This window comes from Betta splendens, chromosome 3 (genome assembly GCF_900634795.4).
Source record: "Betta splendens chromosome 3, fBetSpl5.4, whole genome shotgun sequence".
Lineage (NCBI taxonomy): Eukaryota > Metazoa > Chordata > Actinopteri > Anabantiformes > Osphronemidae > Betta > Betta splendens.
Window position 1 is genome coordinate 11,896,817 of NC_040883.2, and position 16,921 is coordinate 11,913,737.

General features: G+C 43.8%; 1 protein-coding gene across 8 annotated transcripts; it reads right to left on the reverse strand.

The window, feature by feature from the left end:
- Window positions 1–303: 303 nt before the first annotated feature.
- Window positions 304–16,876, reverse strand: ahctf1 (AT hook containing transcription factor 1). 8 transcript variants are annotated; one of them, XM_055507392.1, is made up of 40 exons: window positions 16,647–16,876; window positions 14,473–14,599; window positions 14,125–14,275; window positions 13,936–14,038; window positions 13,533–13,713; window positions 13,181–13,388; window positions 12,889–13,005; window positions 12,715–12,799; window positions 12,412–12,562; window positions 12,041–12,173; window positions 11,725–11,906; window positions 11,511–11,572; window positions 11,280–11,408; window positions 11,095–11,185; window positions 10,886–10,975; window positions 10,636–10,776; window positions 10,297–10,401; window positions 10,078–10,174; window positions 9,601–9,724; window positions 9,426–9,482; window positions 9,103–9,249; window positions 8,828–9,018; window positions 8,574–8,718; window positions 8,292–8,423; window positions 8,055–8,202; window positions 7,802–7,952; window positions 7,611–7,712; window positions 7,314–7,458; window positions 6,962–7,177; window positions 6,234–6,837; window positions 5,971–6,150; window positions 5,704–5,812; window positions 5,480–5,601; window positions 5,077–5,375; window positions 3,179–4,891; window positions 2,798–3,041; window positions 2,112–2,259; window positions 1,953–2,040; window positions 1,769–1,860; window positions 304–1,422 (listed from the first exon to the last, which is right to left on the reverse strand). In XM_055507392.1, the coding sequence occupies exons 2-40, from the start codon at window positions 14,591–14,593 to the stop codon at window positions 1,227–1,229; spliced, it is 7,500 nt and encodes a 2,499-aa protein (XP_055363367.1). In that variant the 5' UTR covers window positions 14,594–14,599; window positions 16,647–16,876; the 3' UTR covers window positions 304–1,226. The 8 variants fall into 8 exon arrangements, with proteins under 8 accessions (XP_055363367.1, XP_029000036.1, XP_055363368.1 ...); XM_029144203.3 differs by having other exon boundaries at window positions 1,953–2,044; window positions 2,116–2,259; window positions 5,704–5,809; window positions 5,992–6,111; window positions 16,647–16,875; XM_055507393.1 differs by having other exon boundaries at window positions 1,953–2,044; window positions 2,116–2,259; window positions 5,992–6,111; window positions 16,647–16,875.
- Between the last annotated feature and the right edge of the window lie 45 nt (window positions 16,877–16,921).

A 16,921-nucleotide genomic window follows, 5' to 3' on the forward strand; every position in this document is an offset into this window, starting at 1 on the left:
ACACACACACACACACACACACACACACACACACACACACACACACACACACACACACACACACACACACACACACACACACACACACACACACACACACACACACACACACACACACACACACACACACACACACACACACACACACACACACACACACACACACACACACACACACACACACACACACACACACACACACACACACACACACACACACACACACACACACACACACACACACACACACACACACACACACACACACACACATCGTAAGGAGGAGGAAAAAATTCAAAAAGATTGAGGATTTACCATGTTTATCAAAGAGCAGTCGTCAAAAATAAGACATTCTACATACATTCATCAGAAAACAGCCTGTGTCAGATGGTGGTTGCCATGGATTCAACTAAAGCCTATTAATGTCCCAAAACAAGTTCTATCTACTCCAATTCACCGTGTCTTTGCTCCAACACAACAACCCTGTTACAGTAGTTTAACTCTGTTAGCAACAGTGTACAAGTCCCCAATAAACCACGACTTAAGACTATGGCACAGGCATCTGATTAGAAGATCAAACGCAATGCAGGACACCTTAACTTTGCAAAAGAACATAATTCTTTAGGATTTATTTATTAATTTTATTTGGAACATAGCAAAAGACTATATACAAACATAGGAGTAGAAATGTTTCATTCCCACCGGGTCGGTTGCCTTTCTTCTTAAATAGAAAAAACAGCAGGCCTCGAAATTTAAAAGTAAACAACTACAAAACAAACAAAAAATTAAAATAAAAGACTTTATTAAAACCCCTTTGTCGGAGGTGAGTTCAGTCTCTGGTTTTCCTAACTGGAACTTCTTAAAATCCACACTGATCGGTTGCTCCTTGCGAGAGTTCAGCTGATAACAAGGAGCTTCGCAAAATGGCCACAGACACAATATCAAGTTAAATGAAGTTATTACAAGCAGAAGATGAAAACTCCAAAAATATAGTCCTCTCTCACACCGATGTCCACCAGTGTGTTTTTTGTCGCAAAAATAGATTTTCCTGCCTGCATTTTATTCTCCCACAGGGAATTCGAGATCTGAAGACAACGCCCACGCTTTGAGGCATTTGAGGAAACAGAACCATAAACACTTCAGATGGACAATTTTTATTCAACAGCTCCTGACTGAGGTCAGGTGTCCGTCTGAGGTCCACTGGTTAAAACCACCACAAACCTCGTTTACAGTTTCTTCCTCCGGGTGACGGGTTTGGTGAAAACGTTCTCCATTATGCGCTTGCGCCGGAGGTTCATGCTCGAGGTCGGCGCCTCTCCTCCCTTAGCCTTCTGAGCTCGTGGGAGCGGATCAGCAGGGCTGGGTGGAGGCGAGATCAGGTCCACCTCTGCTACGGGCGGCGGCTCCAGAGCCTCTTTGGATCTGAAAATGGAGAAACCATTAGGTTTTTTTTTTGTCCTGTCCAACAGTAGCAGCATGTATTAGGCTGAATGTGATTACTTTAGTTAAGAAGAGTATATATTATTCATAAACTAATGTTTTGTTTTTATTGGTCGTTTGTGGATAAATAACAGGCTACAACAATTACTGTAGTTTATTGATGGTGACTAATTTTCCACTGAAGCTGCATTTGGATTATAATCATGTCCAAGTTGGTCGTGAGACAAAACATTTTTCTTCACATTATTGCTGATGAGCAAAAATACAGGAAAACCATTAAAACTAAGTTTGTTTTCACTGTTCACTGTTCTGAGTTAAAAAGTCCCACCTGGCTGTTCGTTTGCTTGGATTTTTACTTCTAGAAGCTCCTCCTTTGTCCACCCCCACATGATCATCCTCTTCTACAGAGGTAACCTCCTCCTGGAAGGAAAACAACAAGAGAAAGCCAAAATTATTCTAATGTCTCCCTGATAATTGGTAATTGGTTCCGTCATCCTTGCTGAGGCTTCTACCTGAGCAGCCCCGTCCCGGTTGGCTCTTCTCCTGCTGCGAGTGGCAGGCGTAGCAGGCTCCTCCATTGGGCCAACGGACCCGGCTCTGCTGGCTGAAACAAAGACACCAGATGGTTATTACAGACAGATGGGCCGAGATATGGGTAAAGTGACAAACACTTGCCTCTTGCTCGCCTCCGTGAGGGGGAGTAAACAAACGAATGCTCGCCAGGACTAGTTTCGTCATCTTGAGGTTCTTGCACAGGCTCCACAGACGACCTTGTACTCCGCTGGTTAGTTCTCACCACCTTCGAGAGCTCTACTGCGCCTGGAATTTAAGAGAAGACGACAGATGTTCGTATATTTAATTCAAATTCATTTATACAAACTTTATATGTCTGCACCCTGCTCCCTAACGTACAGTACTTCTGAATGACATGTTGTGCTTCAATGAAAAATATGAAATTACATAGCCTCGTGACCCACTATGATAACATGTATTACTAACCCAAATTCAATATACACCGACATGTATTCACCCATCGTATCAGTACCTTTTTTGTTGTTAACATCAAAGAAGCTCACTATTTCAGAGTTCTTTTCTACTTTAAAGTCGAGACCGAGGTCCAACAAAGAGAAGAGAAAGAGACTGGGTGATGCCTCAGGCAGCTTCATAGACATTTCTTCCATTTTTCATTGGACTGGAATATAGTCAGTCAATTACACTACTTCTAAACTGAATGACAGCAGCAGCACCATCATTTTATGTTTTGGATATCAGTCTTAGTATCTGATCTGACCTGCTATGGTCAGTTTATACAATGTGGGTGTGCTGTCATTTCTAACCGGCCAAACCTCATTCGTACCTTCCCGTTTCACTTCCTCATCTTGGAGTCTTTTTATGAGCGCGTCTGCGACGGGCGTCTGAGAATCCACCTCCAATGGCGAGTCCAGTAAGAGGAGATTTTCTTCCTGGTGGTCCCAGAGTTTGCTCCTGGTGGGTCGACGGGAGTTGGCGCGACTGGCGCTGCTGTTGACTTCAGCCACATGTAGATCCTCATTTTCATTCATGTTTTCAGTACGTTTCTTCCCTCTCGTCGTCCTTGTGCTCTGAGAAAGTGATAAAACAACCAGTTTAATGTAAATTTTGTTATCACCAAGAATGGATGAACTAATTTGATCAACATGTAACATGAAGGAAAGATTTTTTTTGGCTAGCATTAAGGAGACTTTGTTTGAGCGCTTACTTGAGGTAAGGCATTGAGTGAGACCCGGTTGGACTGTCGCGTTGTTCTGCCAGGGCTTCTGATCGGCTGTTTTGTGTCCTCCTCCAGTGCTGACTGTGTCTCTGATGCTTCTGTGTTTGTCTTTCGTGTGCTGCGACTGACAGGTGGAGCAAAGACTTCCTCCTCCTCCTCTTTTAAAACCTCTAATGGTGTCACCTCCACCTCCCTGCTGCTCATTATCTGCCGCTGTGACCTCCGCTTTGGTGTGCTTTCCTGGGTTGCCCTGCGTTTGGCCGGTGTCAGTGTCTTGGAGCTAGTTTGTGGAACAGCTATTTTCTCTGTGACCTCGTGTTCTTGGTTCATGCCTTCCTCAACCTCTGCAGCAGTGGACACCTCACTAACACCTTGGGTCTTTTGGCTGGACCTTGTAGAAGCAGACTTCTGTGCAGTCCTCCGTCTGGCAGGAGAAGCTGCCATAGAAGCAGCTACAGCGGTGATATCATTTTCTACAGCCTCCTTCTCTTCAACCTCCTCTTTAGGAGGCTCCTGCTGAGCTTTGCGGGTACTTCTTCGAGGCGTGGTTGCTTGGACTTTTTGTTCTGCGGCCTGTTTAGTTTTTCTAGGTGTACGACTAGGTGAGGCAGGAGCTGGAATGTTAATCTCTATGCCTTCCCCTTCGTCTGTGACAGGAGAGACAAACGTTACTGTCCTCCTGCCTCTCGTGGTCATCCGTGTTGGGGTTGAAGGAGCTTTCTTCCTGTGAGACATGGGGGTCTCCGGTACAGGTGGTTCTTCTGACTGGCTATTTTTATTTGCAACATCTTTATCTTTTCTCGCCTCATCCTCTTTCCTTTCTTCTTCATTATGCTCCTCTGTTCCTGGCAAGGCTGCCTGTTCTTTCTGCTGCTCCTTCCCAGCAGGTAGCATTTGTGCACCGAGGGCACTGTCTGCATCTATATTAACAGGCCCATTTATTTCAGTCTCTTCCTGGTACTCATCCGGTGCGTGTTTGTCCTCCACTGCTCCCGTCTCCTCCGCAGCATCTTTCTCTGGTGCAGTGTGCTCGTCAGCCACAGCTGTTGTGAGATCTCCCATCGGGGCTGCAGGTTCCTGATCCTGAGGCAGTATCACCGACTCTGTTTCCTTCTGTTCTTTAGCATCTTCTGTAACTGGGTTTGCCGCAGTGTTTTCCGTCTGTAGACTAACTTCGAGTTTTACAGGCTCAGATTCTACAATTCTATCAAACTCTGGTCCATCCAAGCCGTCCATTTGATCGAGCTGCACTTCTTGTGAGGAATCTCCAGTCTGGGGGTGTTCCTGGTGATTCGGGTCCAAAAAAATATCCTCAGGTTTGATCATGTGTTCATCACCAGCCTCCTCTGCTGGACACTGCGAGAAAAGATCAGGAGGCAGCAGATCATTCTCAATGGAGAGGGTGTGCGCCTCTTTATCTACATCCTCCTCCATGTCCAGCATCAGAGAGAAGTTGCTGTGTGTTTCAGTTCTTAGTTCTTCTTGGACAACAGCATGCTGAAGCTCAGATAGACCTAGCTCTGCACCATCGACCAGGTCCTGCTGTTCCTCTACAAGTTCCAGGGGTACCAACAGGGTGGTGGAGGGTTTGAGCTCCACAAATGGTGATGCTTGTACTTCATCCTGATCTGGAAGCATTCCGGCTTCATCTGCTCCTAGTCTCACCATCACCACCTCTCCTTCCATATCCTCTTCTACCATCTGTGAAGGCACAAACACACCACCATTTAATCATTTAGTCTATCAAAGGCTAAAAACTTTCAAATACTTTGAAATTCAGAAACATCTTGTTTTGCTAATTTACTGACATTAAAAACCAGAGAAGTATACAACTTAAAACAAAAATCCAAGTTAGAGTTCACAGGTTTCTGTAACAAACCCCTTACCTTCATCTCTGCACCAGGTGTGATCAGAGAGAAATGAGCCGCCTCCTGCTCTGACACAGTTGGCAGGAAGTGGGTGTGTCCTTGTTGTACAAAGACTGATGTGGACTGGAGGGGGGGCAGCCTCCCATTACCCTGCACCTCTTCAATGATCTCCACCTCACTACCAGAGTCCTCCTGCTCCTCCTCCTCCTCCTCAGCTTGATCAGACTCCGACTCCTCCTCATCATCATCATCATCATCCTCCTCCTCCTCTGACATGGGGCTGGAAAGTTCTTCACTATCGTTTACACTCACAACAGCTAGAAGATGTAAACATGGTGAAGAAATTGTGTCAGATTAAAAAAACAAAAAGTTCGGGTAACATTGGAAGCACCGGTAGTGATGTGTAGAAATGTTTACTCACAGTGGGAGTCTGTGCCTGTCGGCTCCGAGGATGTGACAGAAACAGAAGACTTTTGGCTGCTGAACACTGGGGGAGCTTCAGCTGCAGCCTGCTCCTCCTCTTCATCCTTACCCACAAACTCACTTTAAAAAAAAGCAGAGCAGGGTATTTTAAGCTTGCCACAAAAATAACCATGAAAAGAAGAACTTTTACCCAAATCTGTATTTGCACAAAAGGCAACGTACCTGGTAAATGAAACCTGAGTCAGTGACGCGTCATGGATTCCTGAGCGAGTGAGAGGAGATGCCAGATCACTGCCAAACAGATGCTGCTCCACAAACTTTGTTAGATCTGCTAGAAAACAGTACAAGGATCAAGCATTACTGACAATCCTGCACGATACATCATCCATATCAACATGTTAATAATGTTAACAAGGCTACTACCACAAGACAGTGTAAATCTGATACTATATGTATTATCACACACACAAATCAAACTTAAGGATGGACCTGTTGATTGGTCGACTTCACCTTCTGCTTCATTGGTGGGTTCATAAGTTTCAGATAGTTTGTGAGACACAGTGAATCCAGAGGCCTTTGCCTGGTCGTCCTGCTCAGTGCTGTTCACTTGTTGACCCTCAAACCAAAGCTCTGTGTCAAAGTGTGTGTTCTCTGTTACTTGGTTACAAACTAGAAGCAAACAAAATGTATCAAATCCAAGTTTAGAACAAAACACATTTATTTTTAGAAATCAAGCTTCCTAACTTTCTTACCTTGGCTGTGACTGGGTGTCTCTTCTTGTTCTCTACTTGACTTAACATCATGTTTTTCCTCATCTTCCTTATTTTCGGCCTCCTGCTCAAGACCTCTTTCTATCATATCCTCCAGTGCTTTGTCATCTGTCACCATTGCTTCATCTTCCTCTCTATCCTCAGACAACAGACCAGAGGATTGCTGTGTGGTCGGCGAGGTCTTCTCTTCATTTGTGGTTTTGATGTTGAGTGTGACCATGTCTTCATCTTCCCCTGTAGGCATTTGCCCCTCATCTCCTTCCAGTTCTTTGTACTGAGGTGCATCGTAATACTCCAAAGTGGTGTCTGTTGATCGGGCAGATATGTGACTTGTGTCAAAGCTGATGCTAAGATGTGCTTGTGTTGCATCGGATGGTCGGGTCTCAGAAGCTGCTTCATGGACGGAGGATGCCTCGCTCTCAGAACATCTAAGCTGTGGTGAGGGAACACCACCTTCAGGAGGCACGAACTTAACGCGAGGCTCATCCTCTTCCTCCTCAGCCAGCTGTGAGGGCCACGTTTTACATGAAGCCTTTGACAGAGTCGAGCTTCTGGTCAGCAAGCAGATATCAGTGTCTGCTGCCATCTAGAAAGTAAAGTGGTTACAAAGAAGATTGGAAAATTCTTAATGCAATGAGAAAAATCTCAATATGAAAAAAATATGATGATTGCCAATATATTGTGTGTTTGTATTTAACGCTTGCTCTTACTCCGTTGGTCCATCGAATGCCCTTCTCTGGTTCTGGAGATTCCATCTCTTTTATGAAGCTGATCCGGCTCTCTTTGGTGCGGAGCGGTGGGGTGATGGAGCGCCCTGGTGAAGCAGAGGGTGTGGCGACAGGTGTGGGCCTGAGGCTGCTACGCAGGATGGACTGGGGAGTGAAGCCTGAGAACACAGGGCCCGAAGCTGCCAAGGCCCGCGCTCGCTGCATAGGGCAGGTACAGGTAGAGAGAGAAAATGTCAACCATACAAAAACAGACGACACTTTTATTATATACGCACTCGTTTCACACTACATATTGTGACAGGTTAAGAGAAAAACAGTCTTATTTGTCTTTTACCTTAACAACTTGTGGTGTTTGCAGCAGACTGAGTTCAGGGGCTTTGCTGACCCTCTTTGGAGAAACCCAGGAGCTGGGAGGTCTAGGGGGGCTGAGAAGAGGCCGAGGAGGCTGACAGGAAGGGTGAACAACCAAGTCCAACAGCCTGGATCACAAGAACAAGACATGCAGAGAACGAATCACTTAAAAATTCATTCAGATACAAAGTCATCTTAGAATTTGTGTCAAATTTGAAAAACACAAGTATCTATTTATTAAAATTATTAGTGTCCCTTTTTTTGCTGGAGCTCAACGTACCGTGACTTTCGTTTGGAGCTCATGGTTATAGGAGTCCCCAGGAAGGGATCTGGGACCAAACCCATGGGGCTTGAAGTTGAACTATGAGATGCTTTAGGACTACTAAATGAATAAAAAAAGTAACAAAAAATAAATTCAAATCACAATATAAAAAAGTGATGTGAAATGTCTATTTTGGTATTTGAGTTTACCTCCTGGCTGGGGAGGACTGTGGTGTGGCTTCTTTGCCTGACCACACCTCTTCAATCTTGGTCAGGACATTGCTGATGAATCCAGCCCTAGACATCAGCTTGTCGCTGGCAGAGCGCTTTGTGATAGTAGACAGCGGCTGTGGCCGAGAAACTGCAGCACAATGGTGTGAGAGATGTCTATTACCAATTCTGAACTTTCACTGCCCCCATTGTAACAGTATGTTCTCACTGTGGTGGTTACTTCTTTCCTTACCTTCTCGGTGGACAGTGTTCGGGTGCTGGTAGGGTTTGGATCGCTCCATTGCCAGTTTCCTCTGGACTCTGGGCAGGACTTTGCCATACTGTTCCATTATTGCGTTTCTGGTGATGGATCGTTCTTTGAGCTTCGGATCTCTCTCGTTCTATGAGCACAGAAGCAGACAATCAAAAAATATGTATGATATAATGAGGAAGCAATTTTAAATAAGGCAGTGACTTGAGACAAACTTACCACCAAGTTCATCTTGAGGCTGTGGTTAAGCTGCAGAGCAGGTATGTAGTTGGCGTGTTGGAGGTAATGAACCATCAGTAGTTCTCGGTTCTGGAGGCCTCCTGTACACTGAAGAAACTTCTCCAAACATTCCTGTAACACAAACAAAGTTTTAGAAAAAAAAAAAAAAAAAAAAAAAAAAACAACTTAAGTCATCTAGACACAAAAACTACAAGCAGCTACAAGCTATAAAAACTTTATACTTTTCGAACTTCTGCATTGAACATAAAAATTCTTTCACACCTGTTCATTGGGCATTAGAGGCAACTTTAGCAGCTCCTTGATGAGGCCTAGCTCTTGACAGCTCTCGTACAGGAAGCCAAGCAACTCATCCATGTTAAGACGACTTGAGTGCAGCCGAATTAATGACCATGCCTCTGTAAGACATCTTAGGGGGGGTGGCAAAAAAAAAGTTGATGTAAATTTACTAAGTCAACATTTAAACATTTATGGGCCTAACATTTCTACTGGTGAGAGACAGAGGAGTCTCCTCTTACCTGTTGTGTAGTAATACAGACAAGCAGAGTTTGGCCTGAGATGTGGATGAAATCGGGGGTTTTGTAACGTGGAAATATCTGAGAGCCACTGAATGTTGGCCTTGACACATGAGCGCTTGCAGGACACGTTCATGCTGCCAATCAAACTGACACCGACCGGCAGACGGATGCAGGAGCAGCTCAAAGGAACTCTGCCAGAGACGAAGAAAGATTTTTAACTGCAGGTACAGACAACACAAAACTATTAACACAAAAAGTGTGTTAATCTGTTTTACCTGATGGTCATGATGGTCCAGCAGCCAGAGGCCTTGTACTAACTTTACTAGTCCAATAGGGATGGCAAAGGCTGTAGGAAAAGACTCAATTGAAGCTCCCTCTTTGTTGGGAAACGAGTACATGACATCAAGCAACAGGTAAATGACCTGGGGAGATGAGTCAAGGCTTGTACAAGCAGGAGATTTAATGTAGTTTATTTTACACATTTGCTAATTTTTCCCATCAACAGCAACCACACAAGCAGGTTGAAATAAAGTATTCTAATAATGTGCAATTACATCTGACAAAGATGTAAAAAAGGTCAAAAAGCATTGAAGGATACAATTGCATGTTTAGTGGCTTCATCAATGTTTTCCAGTAGATAAATGTCCAGCAAAGCCTGTGAATTAAACATGCATGATGCTCTTTATAAAATTTGATGTAAACTTATTTTAACTTAATTCGAACAAAATAAATTAAGTGCAAGACCACTTCTTTGTGTTTATGCAAGACCTTACATGTAATGTAGGTGGTGGGTATTGTCCTGTCCCACCCTCATCTCTCTTCCACAGGTTGGTCAAGCGTTCGCCACACCGGTTAACTAAACCGTCAATCATCAGACAGTCTGCACACCACTTGCCTCTGAAGGGTAAATATAGTTTCAGGAAAATCAAGACGTGCTACACAAATGATGTTTCTCTACCGCATAAATCTAAGAGACACTAAACCTTTACATGAAGCTATGGACACTCAGGCCTTGTCATGCTCCAAGTCAAGTCAAGACAGCTTTTATTGTCATTCCAACCATGTACATATAAGCAGTAGTACGAAACTAAAGTTCTCCAGGGACCAAATTGTTAATGCAACATAATGTAAATGTTGTAAATTTAACTTGTACTTTATTATACAGATAGTCAATTATACACTGTAAATGACTTTGTGGCCCAACAATTGGCATGTCTGCATAAACTGTGTAGTGATTATACATTACTCACTTGGCCAGCCTGGTGAGCTCCTCCCTACGGATAGCATAGTAGTTGCTTATGACAGAGTGGGTGTAGAAAGGCCGGGAGATCTGAAGAGTATCCTCATCTAACAGGGAGAGCAGTAAAAGTCAGAGCAGGGAAAAAATGGGTGATGCTTTCTAACACTACTGGTAACGTTTCTAAGTACTGAACTTTAATCTTAATCCTACTTGAGGAAGCCTTAGTTACCTGATGCCTCGGGTAGTAAACCGGTTCGACAGAACCAGAGGACCACCTGAGCGTACTTGGAAATCAGACTGGACACCATGTTCTTGTTTATGAGACCCATCAGTCCTGCACAACAAGAACACAAGTACAACTGACCAACTGCACAGCTGACTACAATGACAACAAACTGACGTTTCATATACTGTACCTAATCAAAACCTTATACCTCATTATTAGAGAGTAGCTAGACATCCCCTGTTGGGTATTATTTTAAAGAAAAGACAACCGGCTAGTGCTAATGTCTGAGTACAGGTGGCAGATAAAGCAATGTAGTAACATGTGACTGTGTGAGCACTGCACCTTTGTGTGTGAGCTCCTGGGCTTCACTGAGCAGACAGTGGAAGATGGTACTGAGGTTACCGAGCAGCCTCTGGCTGTGCTGCAGAAGCTGCAAGGTCTGAGGGTCTGTGAAGTTGGAGGAGCTGTCAAACAGTGGTGCACCTAGGGAGTCAATGAGGGAAGCAGCAGATTTATACACTGAAATCTACGCATTCAACCCTTTGAAAAAGGATAAATTGTCATTTAATTGACAAAGAACTATAATCCATACAAATGCCATCCAGTTCGTCCTTGGTCTGCACTACTTTATTCCAGGCCCAATCAAGAATGTAGCGCAGGTTTAGCGCAGATCCTGGTTGTTCTGTTGGACAAGGATAGGATTTTAAAGAAGAGACGGTAGCGGTGGTAAATAAACAGATTCTAAAATTTAACATTCATGAATCTGTGAGACGAACAATTTTAATAACTACAACTTCCCACCTTCAGCGGTCCACTGCTTGATACAGCCAGTGATCAGTCCCAGGGAGCTTGTCTCCACAGCTGTGGACAAGATGGCATCTAGCTGCTCCTCCTGACCGCCAAAACAAAGTTGCATGAATGCTTTTTTTTAGCTTGTAAAACATTTGATATAGTTAAGTAAGTATTGTTTCTGTTTGCTACTGTACCTGAGAGAGGCTGGAGGCCTGGGTGTCAGCCAGGCGAGATGAGAGTAGACCAGACATGAGACAACGAGAGTAGCTAGTGGAGATGATGTCACTGGAGCAGGGAGCAGCTTTCCTTAAAAAGCTCAGCGTCTAGTTTTAATAACAAGAGTAACTCAGATGTCAATCTTTCATTTCAAACATGTGGACATATTTAAATAAAATCCTTATGGATAAAAGAACAGAAAAACCTGCCTCTTTCTGATACCCGGAGCAGGTTAAGTGCACAATTCCAGAGTTGAGCAGACAGGTTGCATCTGTACCACAAATCAAGAAAAAAAATTATATATACATATAGACATAAAAAAATATTCTCTGTAAGACAAACACAGGCAACAGAATATTACAAGAATAAACTTGGGGGGGAAGCACCGATCAATATCACGGCACATGCCGTGTCAAATCGTACCAAAGTTATAGGTGGTGGGATTAAAATATTGTTCTGGTGGGGGCCAGGTGAATGGAAGTCCCCTGCTCATGCTGCGGTCGTGCACAACCACATCGATGAGGACATGAGGAGACACCATCTGCTCCACTGTGTCCAGGGACCAAACAGCCAGGTAGGGACAGTTTTGGAAAGACTCCCCCATTCTGACAACAAAACACAACACCAAGTGAGATAGCTTCAATAAAACTTGAGTTCATTACCACCAGCTCACATTTTAATCAAACGTTAAATAAAAAGAATCACTAATGAACAGCTCTGACACAAGCTCCCACTGTACCTTAAAGAGTCTGGCATTTGTGCATGGTACCATCGGTTGATGTCAAACACTCCAATGTAGCTAGATGGTCTTCCCTGACCATATGCTTTGACTTGCCAGCTGAAGATAGACACACTCGTATCCGGAGATGCAACTGAAAATGAGCAGCAGTTGAAATATAGTTAGGAATGGCTGCCAGGTAGGTACAGTAAGAAGAAACAGGTTCTGCACTGGGTAGCAGTTTTCTTATCAGAATGCAAAGCTATAACAGAAGTGGGATCCATTGTCTTTATTACCACAATGAAGACAAAACATTTAAGCTTAAAAATGGTTTAAACCTCCAAACATTTGCTTTGCATGTACCCACAGTTTTTGTAGGGAGGCAGCCTCACCTTCATTCATGCTGTCATCCCTGTCAGGGTGGGGTCTGAATTTCTCAATTGTCTGACAATTCAGCAAGCGGATGTTTGTGCTCTGTGCCCTGGCAGGGAAGGCTGTGCCACCCAACTCCTGACTGTAACGTTCCTCGCAGTACTCGAGACCCTGTGTTACAGACAGACAGTCAAAATAAGGTGAGAAGGCAAATAAGTTATAGATTTGTTGGAACTAACACACAATCACCATAACTATCATAAAAGAATAAGTGATGTAAAAAGAGAATTTATGTCATTTAGTATGTTGTCATTAATTAGGACCTCATAGAGGATCTTCCCCGAGGGCAGACACTTTCGTTCGCTGAATGCCAGCTGAAGCAGATGGAGGCTGACCATATCTCCCTCACTGAGTGGAGGAAGACAATATAGTGGAAACATTAGAGCGTCGAAAATTGTCTTGTTTTGACAGAAGATTCTTTTTAATTCTGGACGTACAGATTTTGAGAAGACTGGACAGCCCAGAGGTAGCAGCAGTTCCTAGGATCGTTCTCTGGCTCCTGGAAGGTGAAGGCATGTACAGGCACCCGACCAGCCTCCAACTGGGAGTGGTATCTACACACAAATAAATGTTTAAGGATGCTTCAAAAGGTAATCGCAATAGAACAATGGAATGTTCTAGTTCTCTATGAATAAAAATAAGCATTAGCATTGACATTTATTAAAGCAGTCTTGTTAGTGGTTCCTATATTTTTGTGAAGGATTCTCAAAAAATAAGACAGTGACTCACTCTTTCTTTAGAGTCTTCATGTTCCATAGCTGTAAGTGTCCATCAGAAAATCCCACAGCCAGGTGATTGGTCCTGGAGATGTACTGCAAAGCTGTGGCGCTAACTCCACTAGGCCCATTCAGCTGGAGACAAAGATGTCTGCTCTCTCTGGTGCTGACTTCTCTCAGCCTGGGAATCTCTGCAGGAGCTTTGGTCACTATCTGCAGGTCTGTGAACAGAGAAGAAAGGGGCTCAGACATAAAATAATGAGTGGAGAGGTTAATGGCCTTTATTTGGATTAGTTAAACAGCAGTGACTAAGTGGCAAGAGAAAGCAAAATCATAAACCCAGTTTGTCATCACACGATCATCACCTGAAGCTTCCAGTTCAGTTTGGCTGCAGGACAGGTCATCGAGGCAGAGGTCCACAAGCAGAACATGTCCGAGATCTGTTACTACGGCAGCTATGCCGAAGAACCAGCGCAGGCTCTGGTGTAGGTGCTGTGTTGAGGCGCTTGCTCCACCATAACTCACCAGTGGCTCAATTGCAGTAATCTAGATTAGAGAAATGGTTTGGTGTGTTTAAGCATTGAGTATACCTCTATTCCAAAACACAACTGAGCCTTGATAAAACCCATAAAAAAAATATAAATAACATTAGAAATTTAACTCATGGCAAGAGCCATGCTTAATGTAATATTTGCCAACAATGTACACAAGCTATCAATGCATTCATTTATATATATTGTAGATTAATATGTTGCAAAGCCAACTCACCCTGCCTGGTATAACCACAGCTTTGACCACTCTTGACAGTCCCAAGTCATAAAGACATAGCACGCTGCCCTCTGTTTCCTCTAAGCCAACCAGCAACCCAGACCTAATCAAATTGAATTTGTAATTTTTGTAAGTTAAAAAAATAACAGCCATACTGCTTAAGATAATAATAGTAAAAAAGGTTCTGACCGTTTGAGCCAGCTGAAGTCCCTGGCAGCAAGGACACTTGGTGGGTGTTCTGCTCCACTGCTGAAGCAGTACGCAGACAGCCGTTCTCCTGTCACCGCATGGACAACCTCCAGATGTGGGCCACACGCCAGCCAGGCCAGGCCACTGCGGCCTAAACAGATGAAGAGGAAAATAAAAACTTTAGTCGGTTGTTACCTAGAGTTAATAAATCACCCCCCACAGACACAAACCTCATGATGCAAGATAGACCTGACACCACCTGTGACTAACTTTAAATGGACGGTAGCTGTGATCATTTAACAATGTTAAATGATCACAGGAAAATGTTTTATTTCTACTAATGCTTACCAACAGTGAACCGCCCATGAAGAATAGAGTCCAACGTGATCTCATCCTCCCCCAGAGCATCTGTAGTAACTCCTGGGAAAGGCAGCAGGCTGCTGGTGACCTGTGCCGTCAGGTCATGCATTGTTCACTGCATAAGCAACATAGGACAGAAGGTACGTTGGTAACAGCAGCAAGTACAGCTCTCGCAAAACACCAACATGTTTGTTATGTGGCCAAAAATACCACACCATGCCTTAGTTAATTGGCTCACTAATCCAACATAAATGAGTTGAAACAAAATGACAACCACCCAAAAAACAGTAATCCACTTCGGGGTTTTTCTGCCCAGCAGGGATTTACAGTACAAAGGGATCTTCTTTTCCAAGCAGAGTCGCACCCCCAGTTGTCAGGAAACAAGCTGTCACAGCAAGCGAGCTGACAACTGGAGCAGCAACAACATAAAGCACACGAGCACACATTTGTTAGCAGATGAAGTGTCTGACACAACCTTGTGATAGAATGATGAAATTGGCTCAAACTAAAAATGCCAAAACTTATCTGTATGTTGTCCTGACAATAATAATTTCATCATCAAGACATTCATAACGTGACTAAGAATAATTTTATTAGGAAGTATTAAATTTATTAAAGAAATGATCTCATTTAAAAATAATAATAATTTATAACCCAAAACACACTGAAATCAGTCCAACATCTTATCCAATGTTTTAACATTAACATTATTTTTTATTATCAAATACTATTCTTTGAGTTGCACCAGCACTTTCTCAAACAAGATGACACTATCTTTATCAATCATTATTCAGAAGCCAACTGGGCCTGAATCTAGGTTCTGCCTGGTTTCTATGCAGCAGCGGACACAACACTGCCCTCTGTGACCGTAATGGAAAACAGAGCGGATTCAAGCGAAATCCCGCGCAACGCGCCTGTCACTGCGTGGCCACATGCCATGACTCCAGCATGTAGGGAACCAAGTGCTGCAAGCAAAAAGCGAGTCCGGTCTTCACAGCTAAAGCGTCCAGCTGCAAGAAACAGAGGCTTCACAGCGATAACGAAAGACCAAACCCGGTGCCAGTGGAGACGCTCAGAGCTCACGTGTGTCAACACTTGAGAAGTTGGCGTGCAACAGCACTTCACTTTTGTTGTACTTACAATGCATTACAACCCAAAACAAGTACCAAATAAACAAATCAAACATACGTGACCGGCTTTACACAATACAAATGTCACAACGCCAGTTACTTTGCTAATATTAGCCCTTTCGTTAGCATCTGCTGAGCTTCATCAGTCTACTTGTTAGCACTGCGATAGCTAGCTAGCTTGGCATCATGTAAACAAACAACTAATCGCGGTCTCTGTACAGTAAAATACACAAAGACATCAATACAGGCGTCAGCAGAGGCATGCTTAAAAAACGCTGCTGTTATTTGGTGTCGAACAAGTCTTTTCACACCTTTCTCAGTTACATTAGCAGGCTATTCAGTTAGCTTGCAAGGTCACGGAGGATTGCAGTTTATACGAGTTTAGCGCTGAAGTTGAGCTAGCGTAGCTATAGGAACACACGCACGCCGACTAAAATAGTATCGAATAGCAGTTATTTAACTTTAGATTAAGCAGCGGGTTAACTGAACCACATTAGGCAAGCTGTGAATGTGATTAACATTTAACCACGAAGTTAGTACATCATAATTCCAGGGTCAACAAGTAAGAGATGTGTCAGCGTGGTTAGCCAGATTAGACTTGCTGTGCTAGCTAACTTTCGCTAACGTTTGGCGATCGCCTGCGTTAGCTAATACTTTCCAAACAATTTGCTGGTTTGTCCCCGGTCAACTGCTGACAAGCAGCCGCAGACTTTTAATATACAGGTTAGCCATTGAATCTAGCTATTTGTGCTAGAAAATTAAAGAGCGTTTAAGCAAACGTTTGCAACGGGGCTTTAGCTAAATTAAACAGTTAAGTCTGACAGTAGCTTGTAGTGTTGGGTGACAACACCACTCTACAGTGGATCTTGGCTGGGGAAAATTCATATTCGTACTGTAGATATTCATATGGATTCAGTCAGCTTTGCGAAGTTACGAGAGTTCGCCTGTATAGTTAGTTCTCAGCCAACTGCCATGGAAAACGTGCAACGAGCGGCTAGCAGCTACTAACGTTAACGTGACATTAACAGTTACCTGTGCGACGGCGTTATCGGTGCCACGAATGCTTTGCGTTACTTGACGAATCCGCCGACTCCTTCTGTCATCTGTCATAATCCGCTACTCATAAAATTACAATTCGTGCGCCGAATCCTCTGGAGAACTGCAACTGACAAGCACGGAAAGCTCCCTCCGACTTCAGGCTTCCACAACGTAGAGCGCCATTTCCACAGTCGGAAGGTGCTGAACGTGGTTCTTCTTCGGCAGATCAAGTAGATTATGCGCAGCAGCGACTCGTGGTCGCCTCCTCT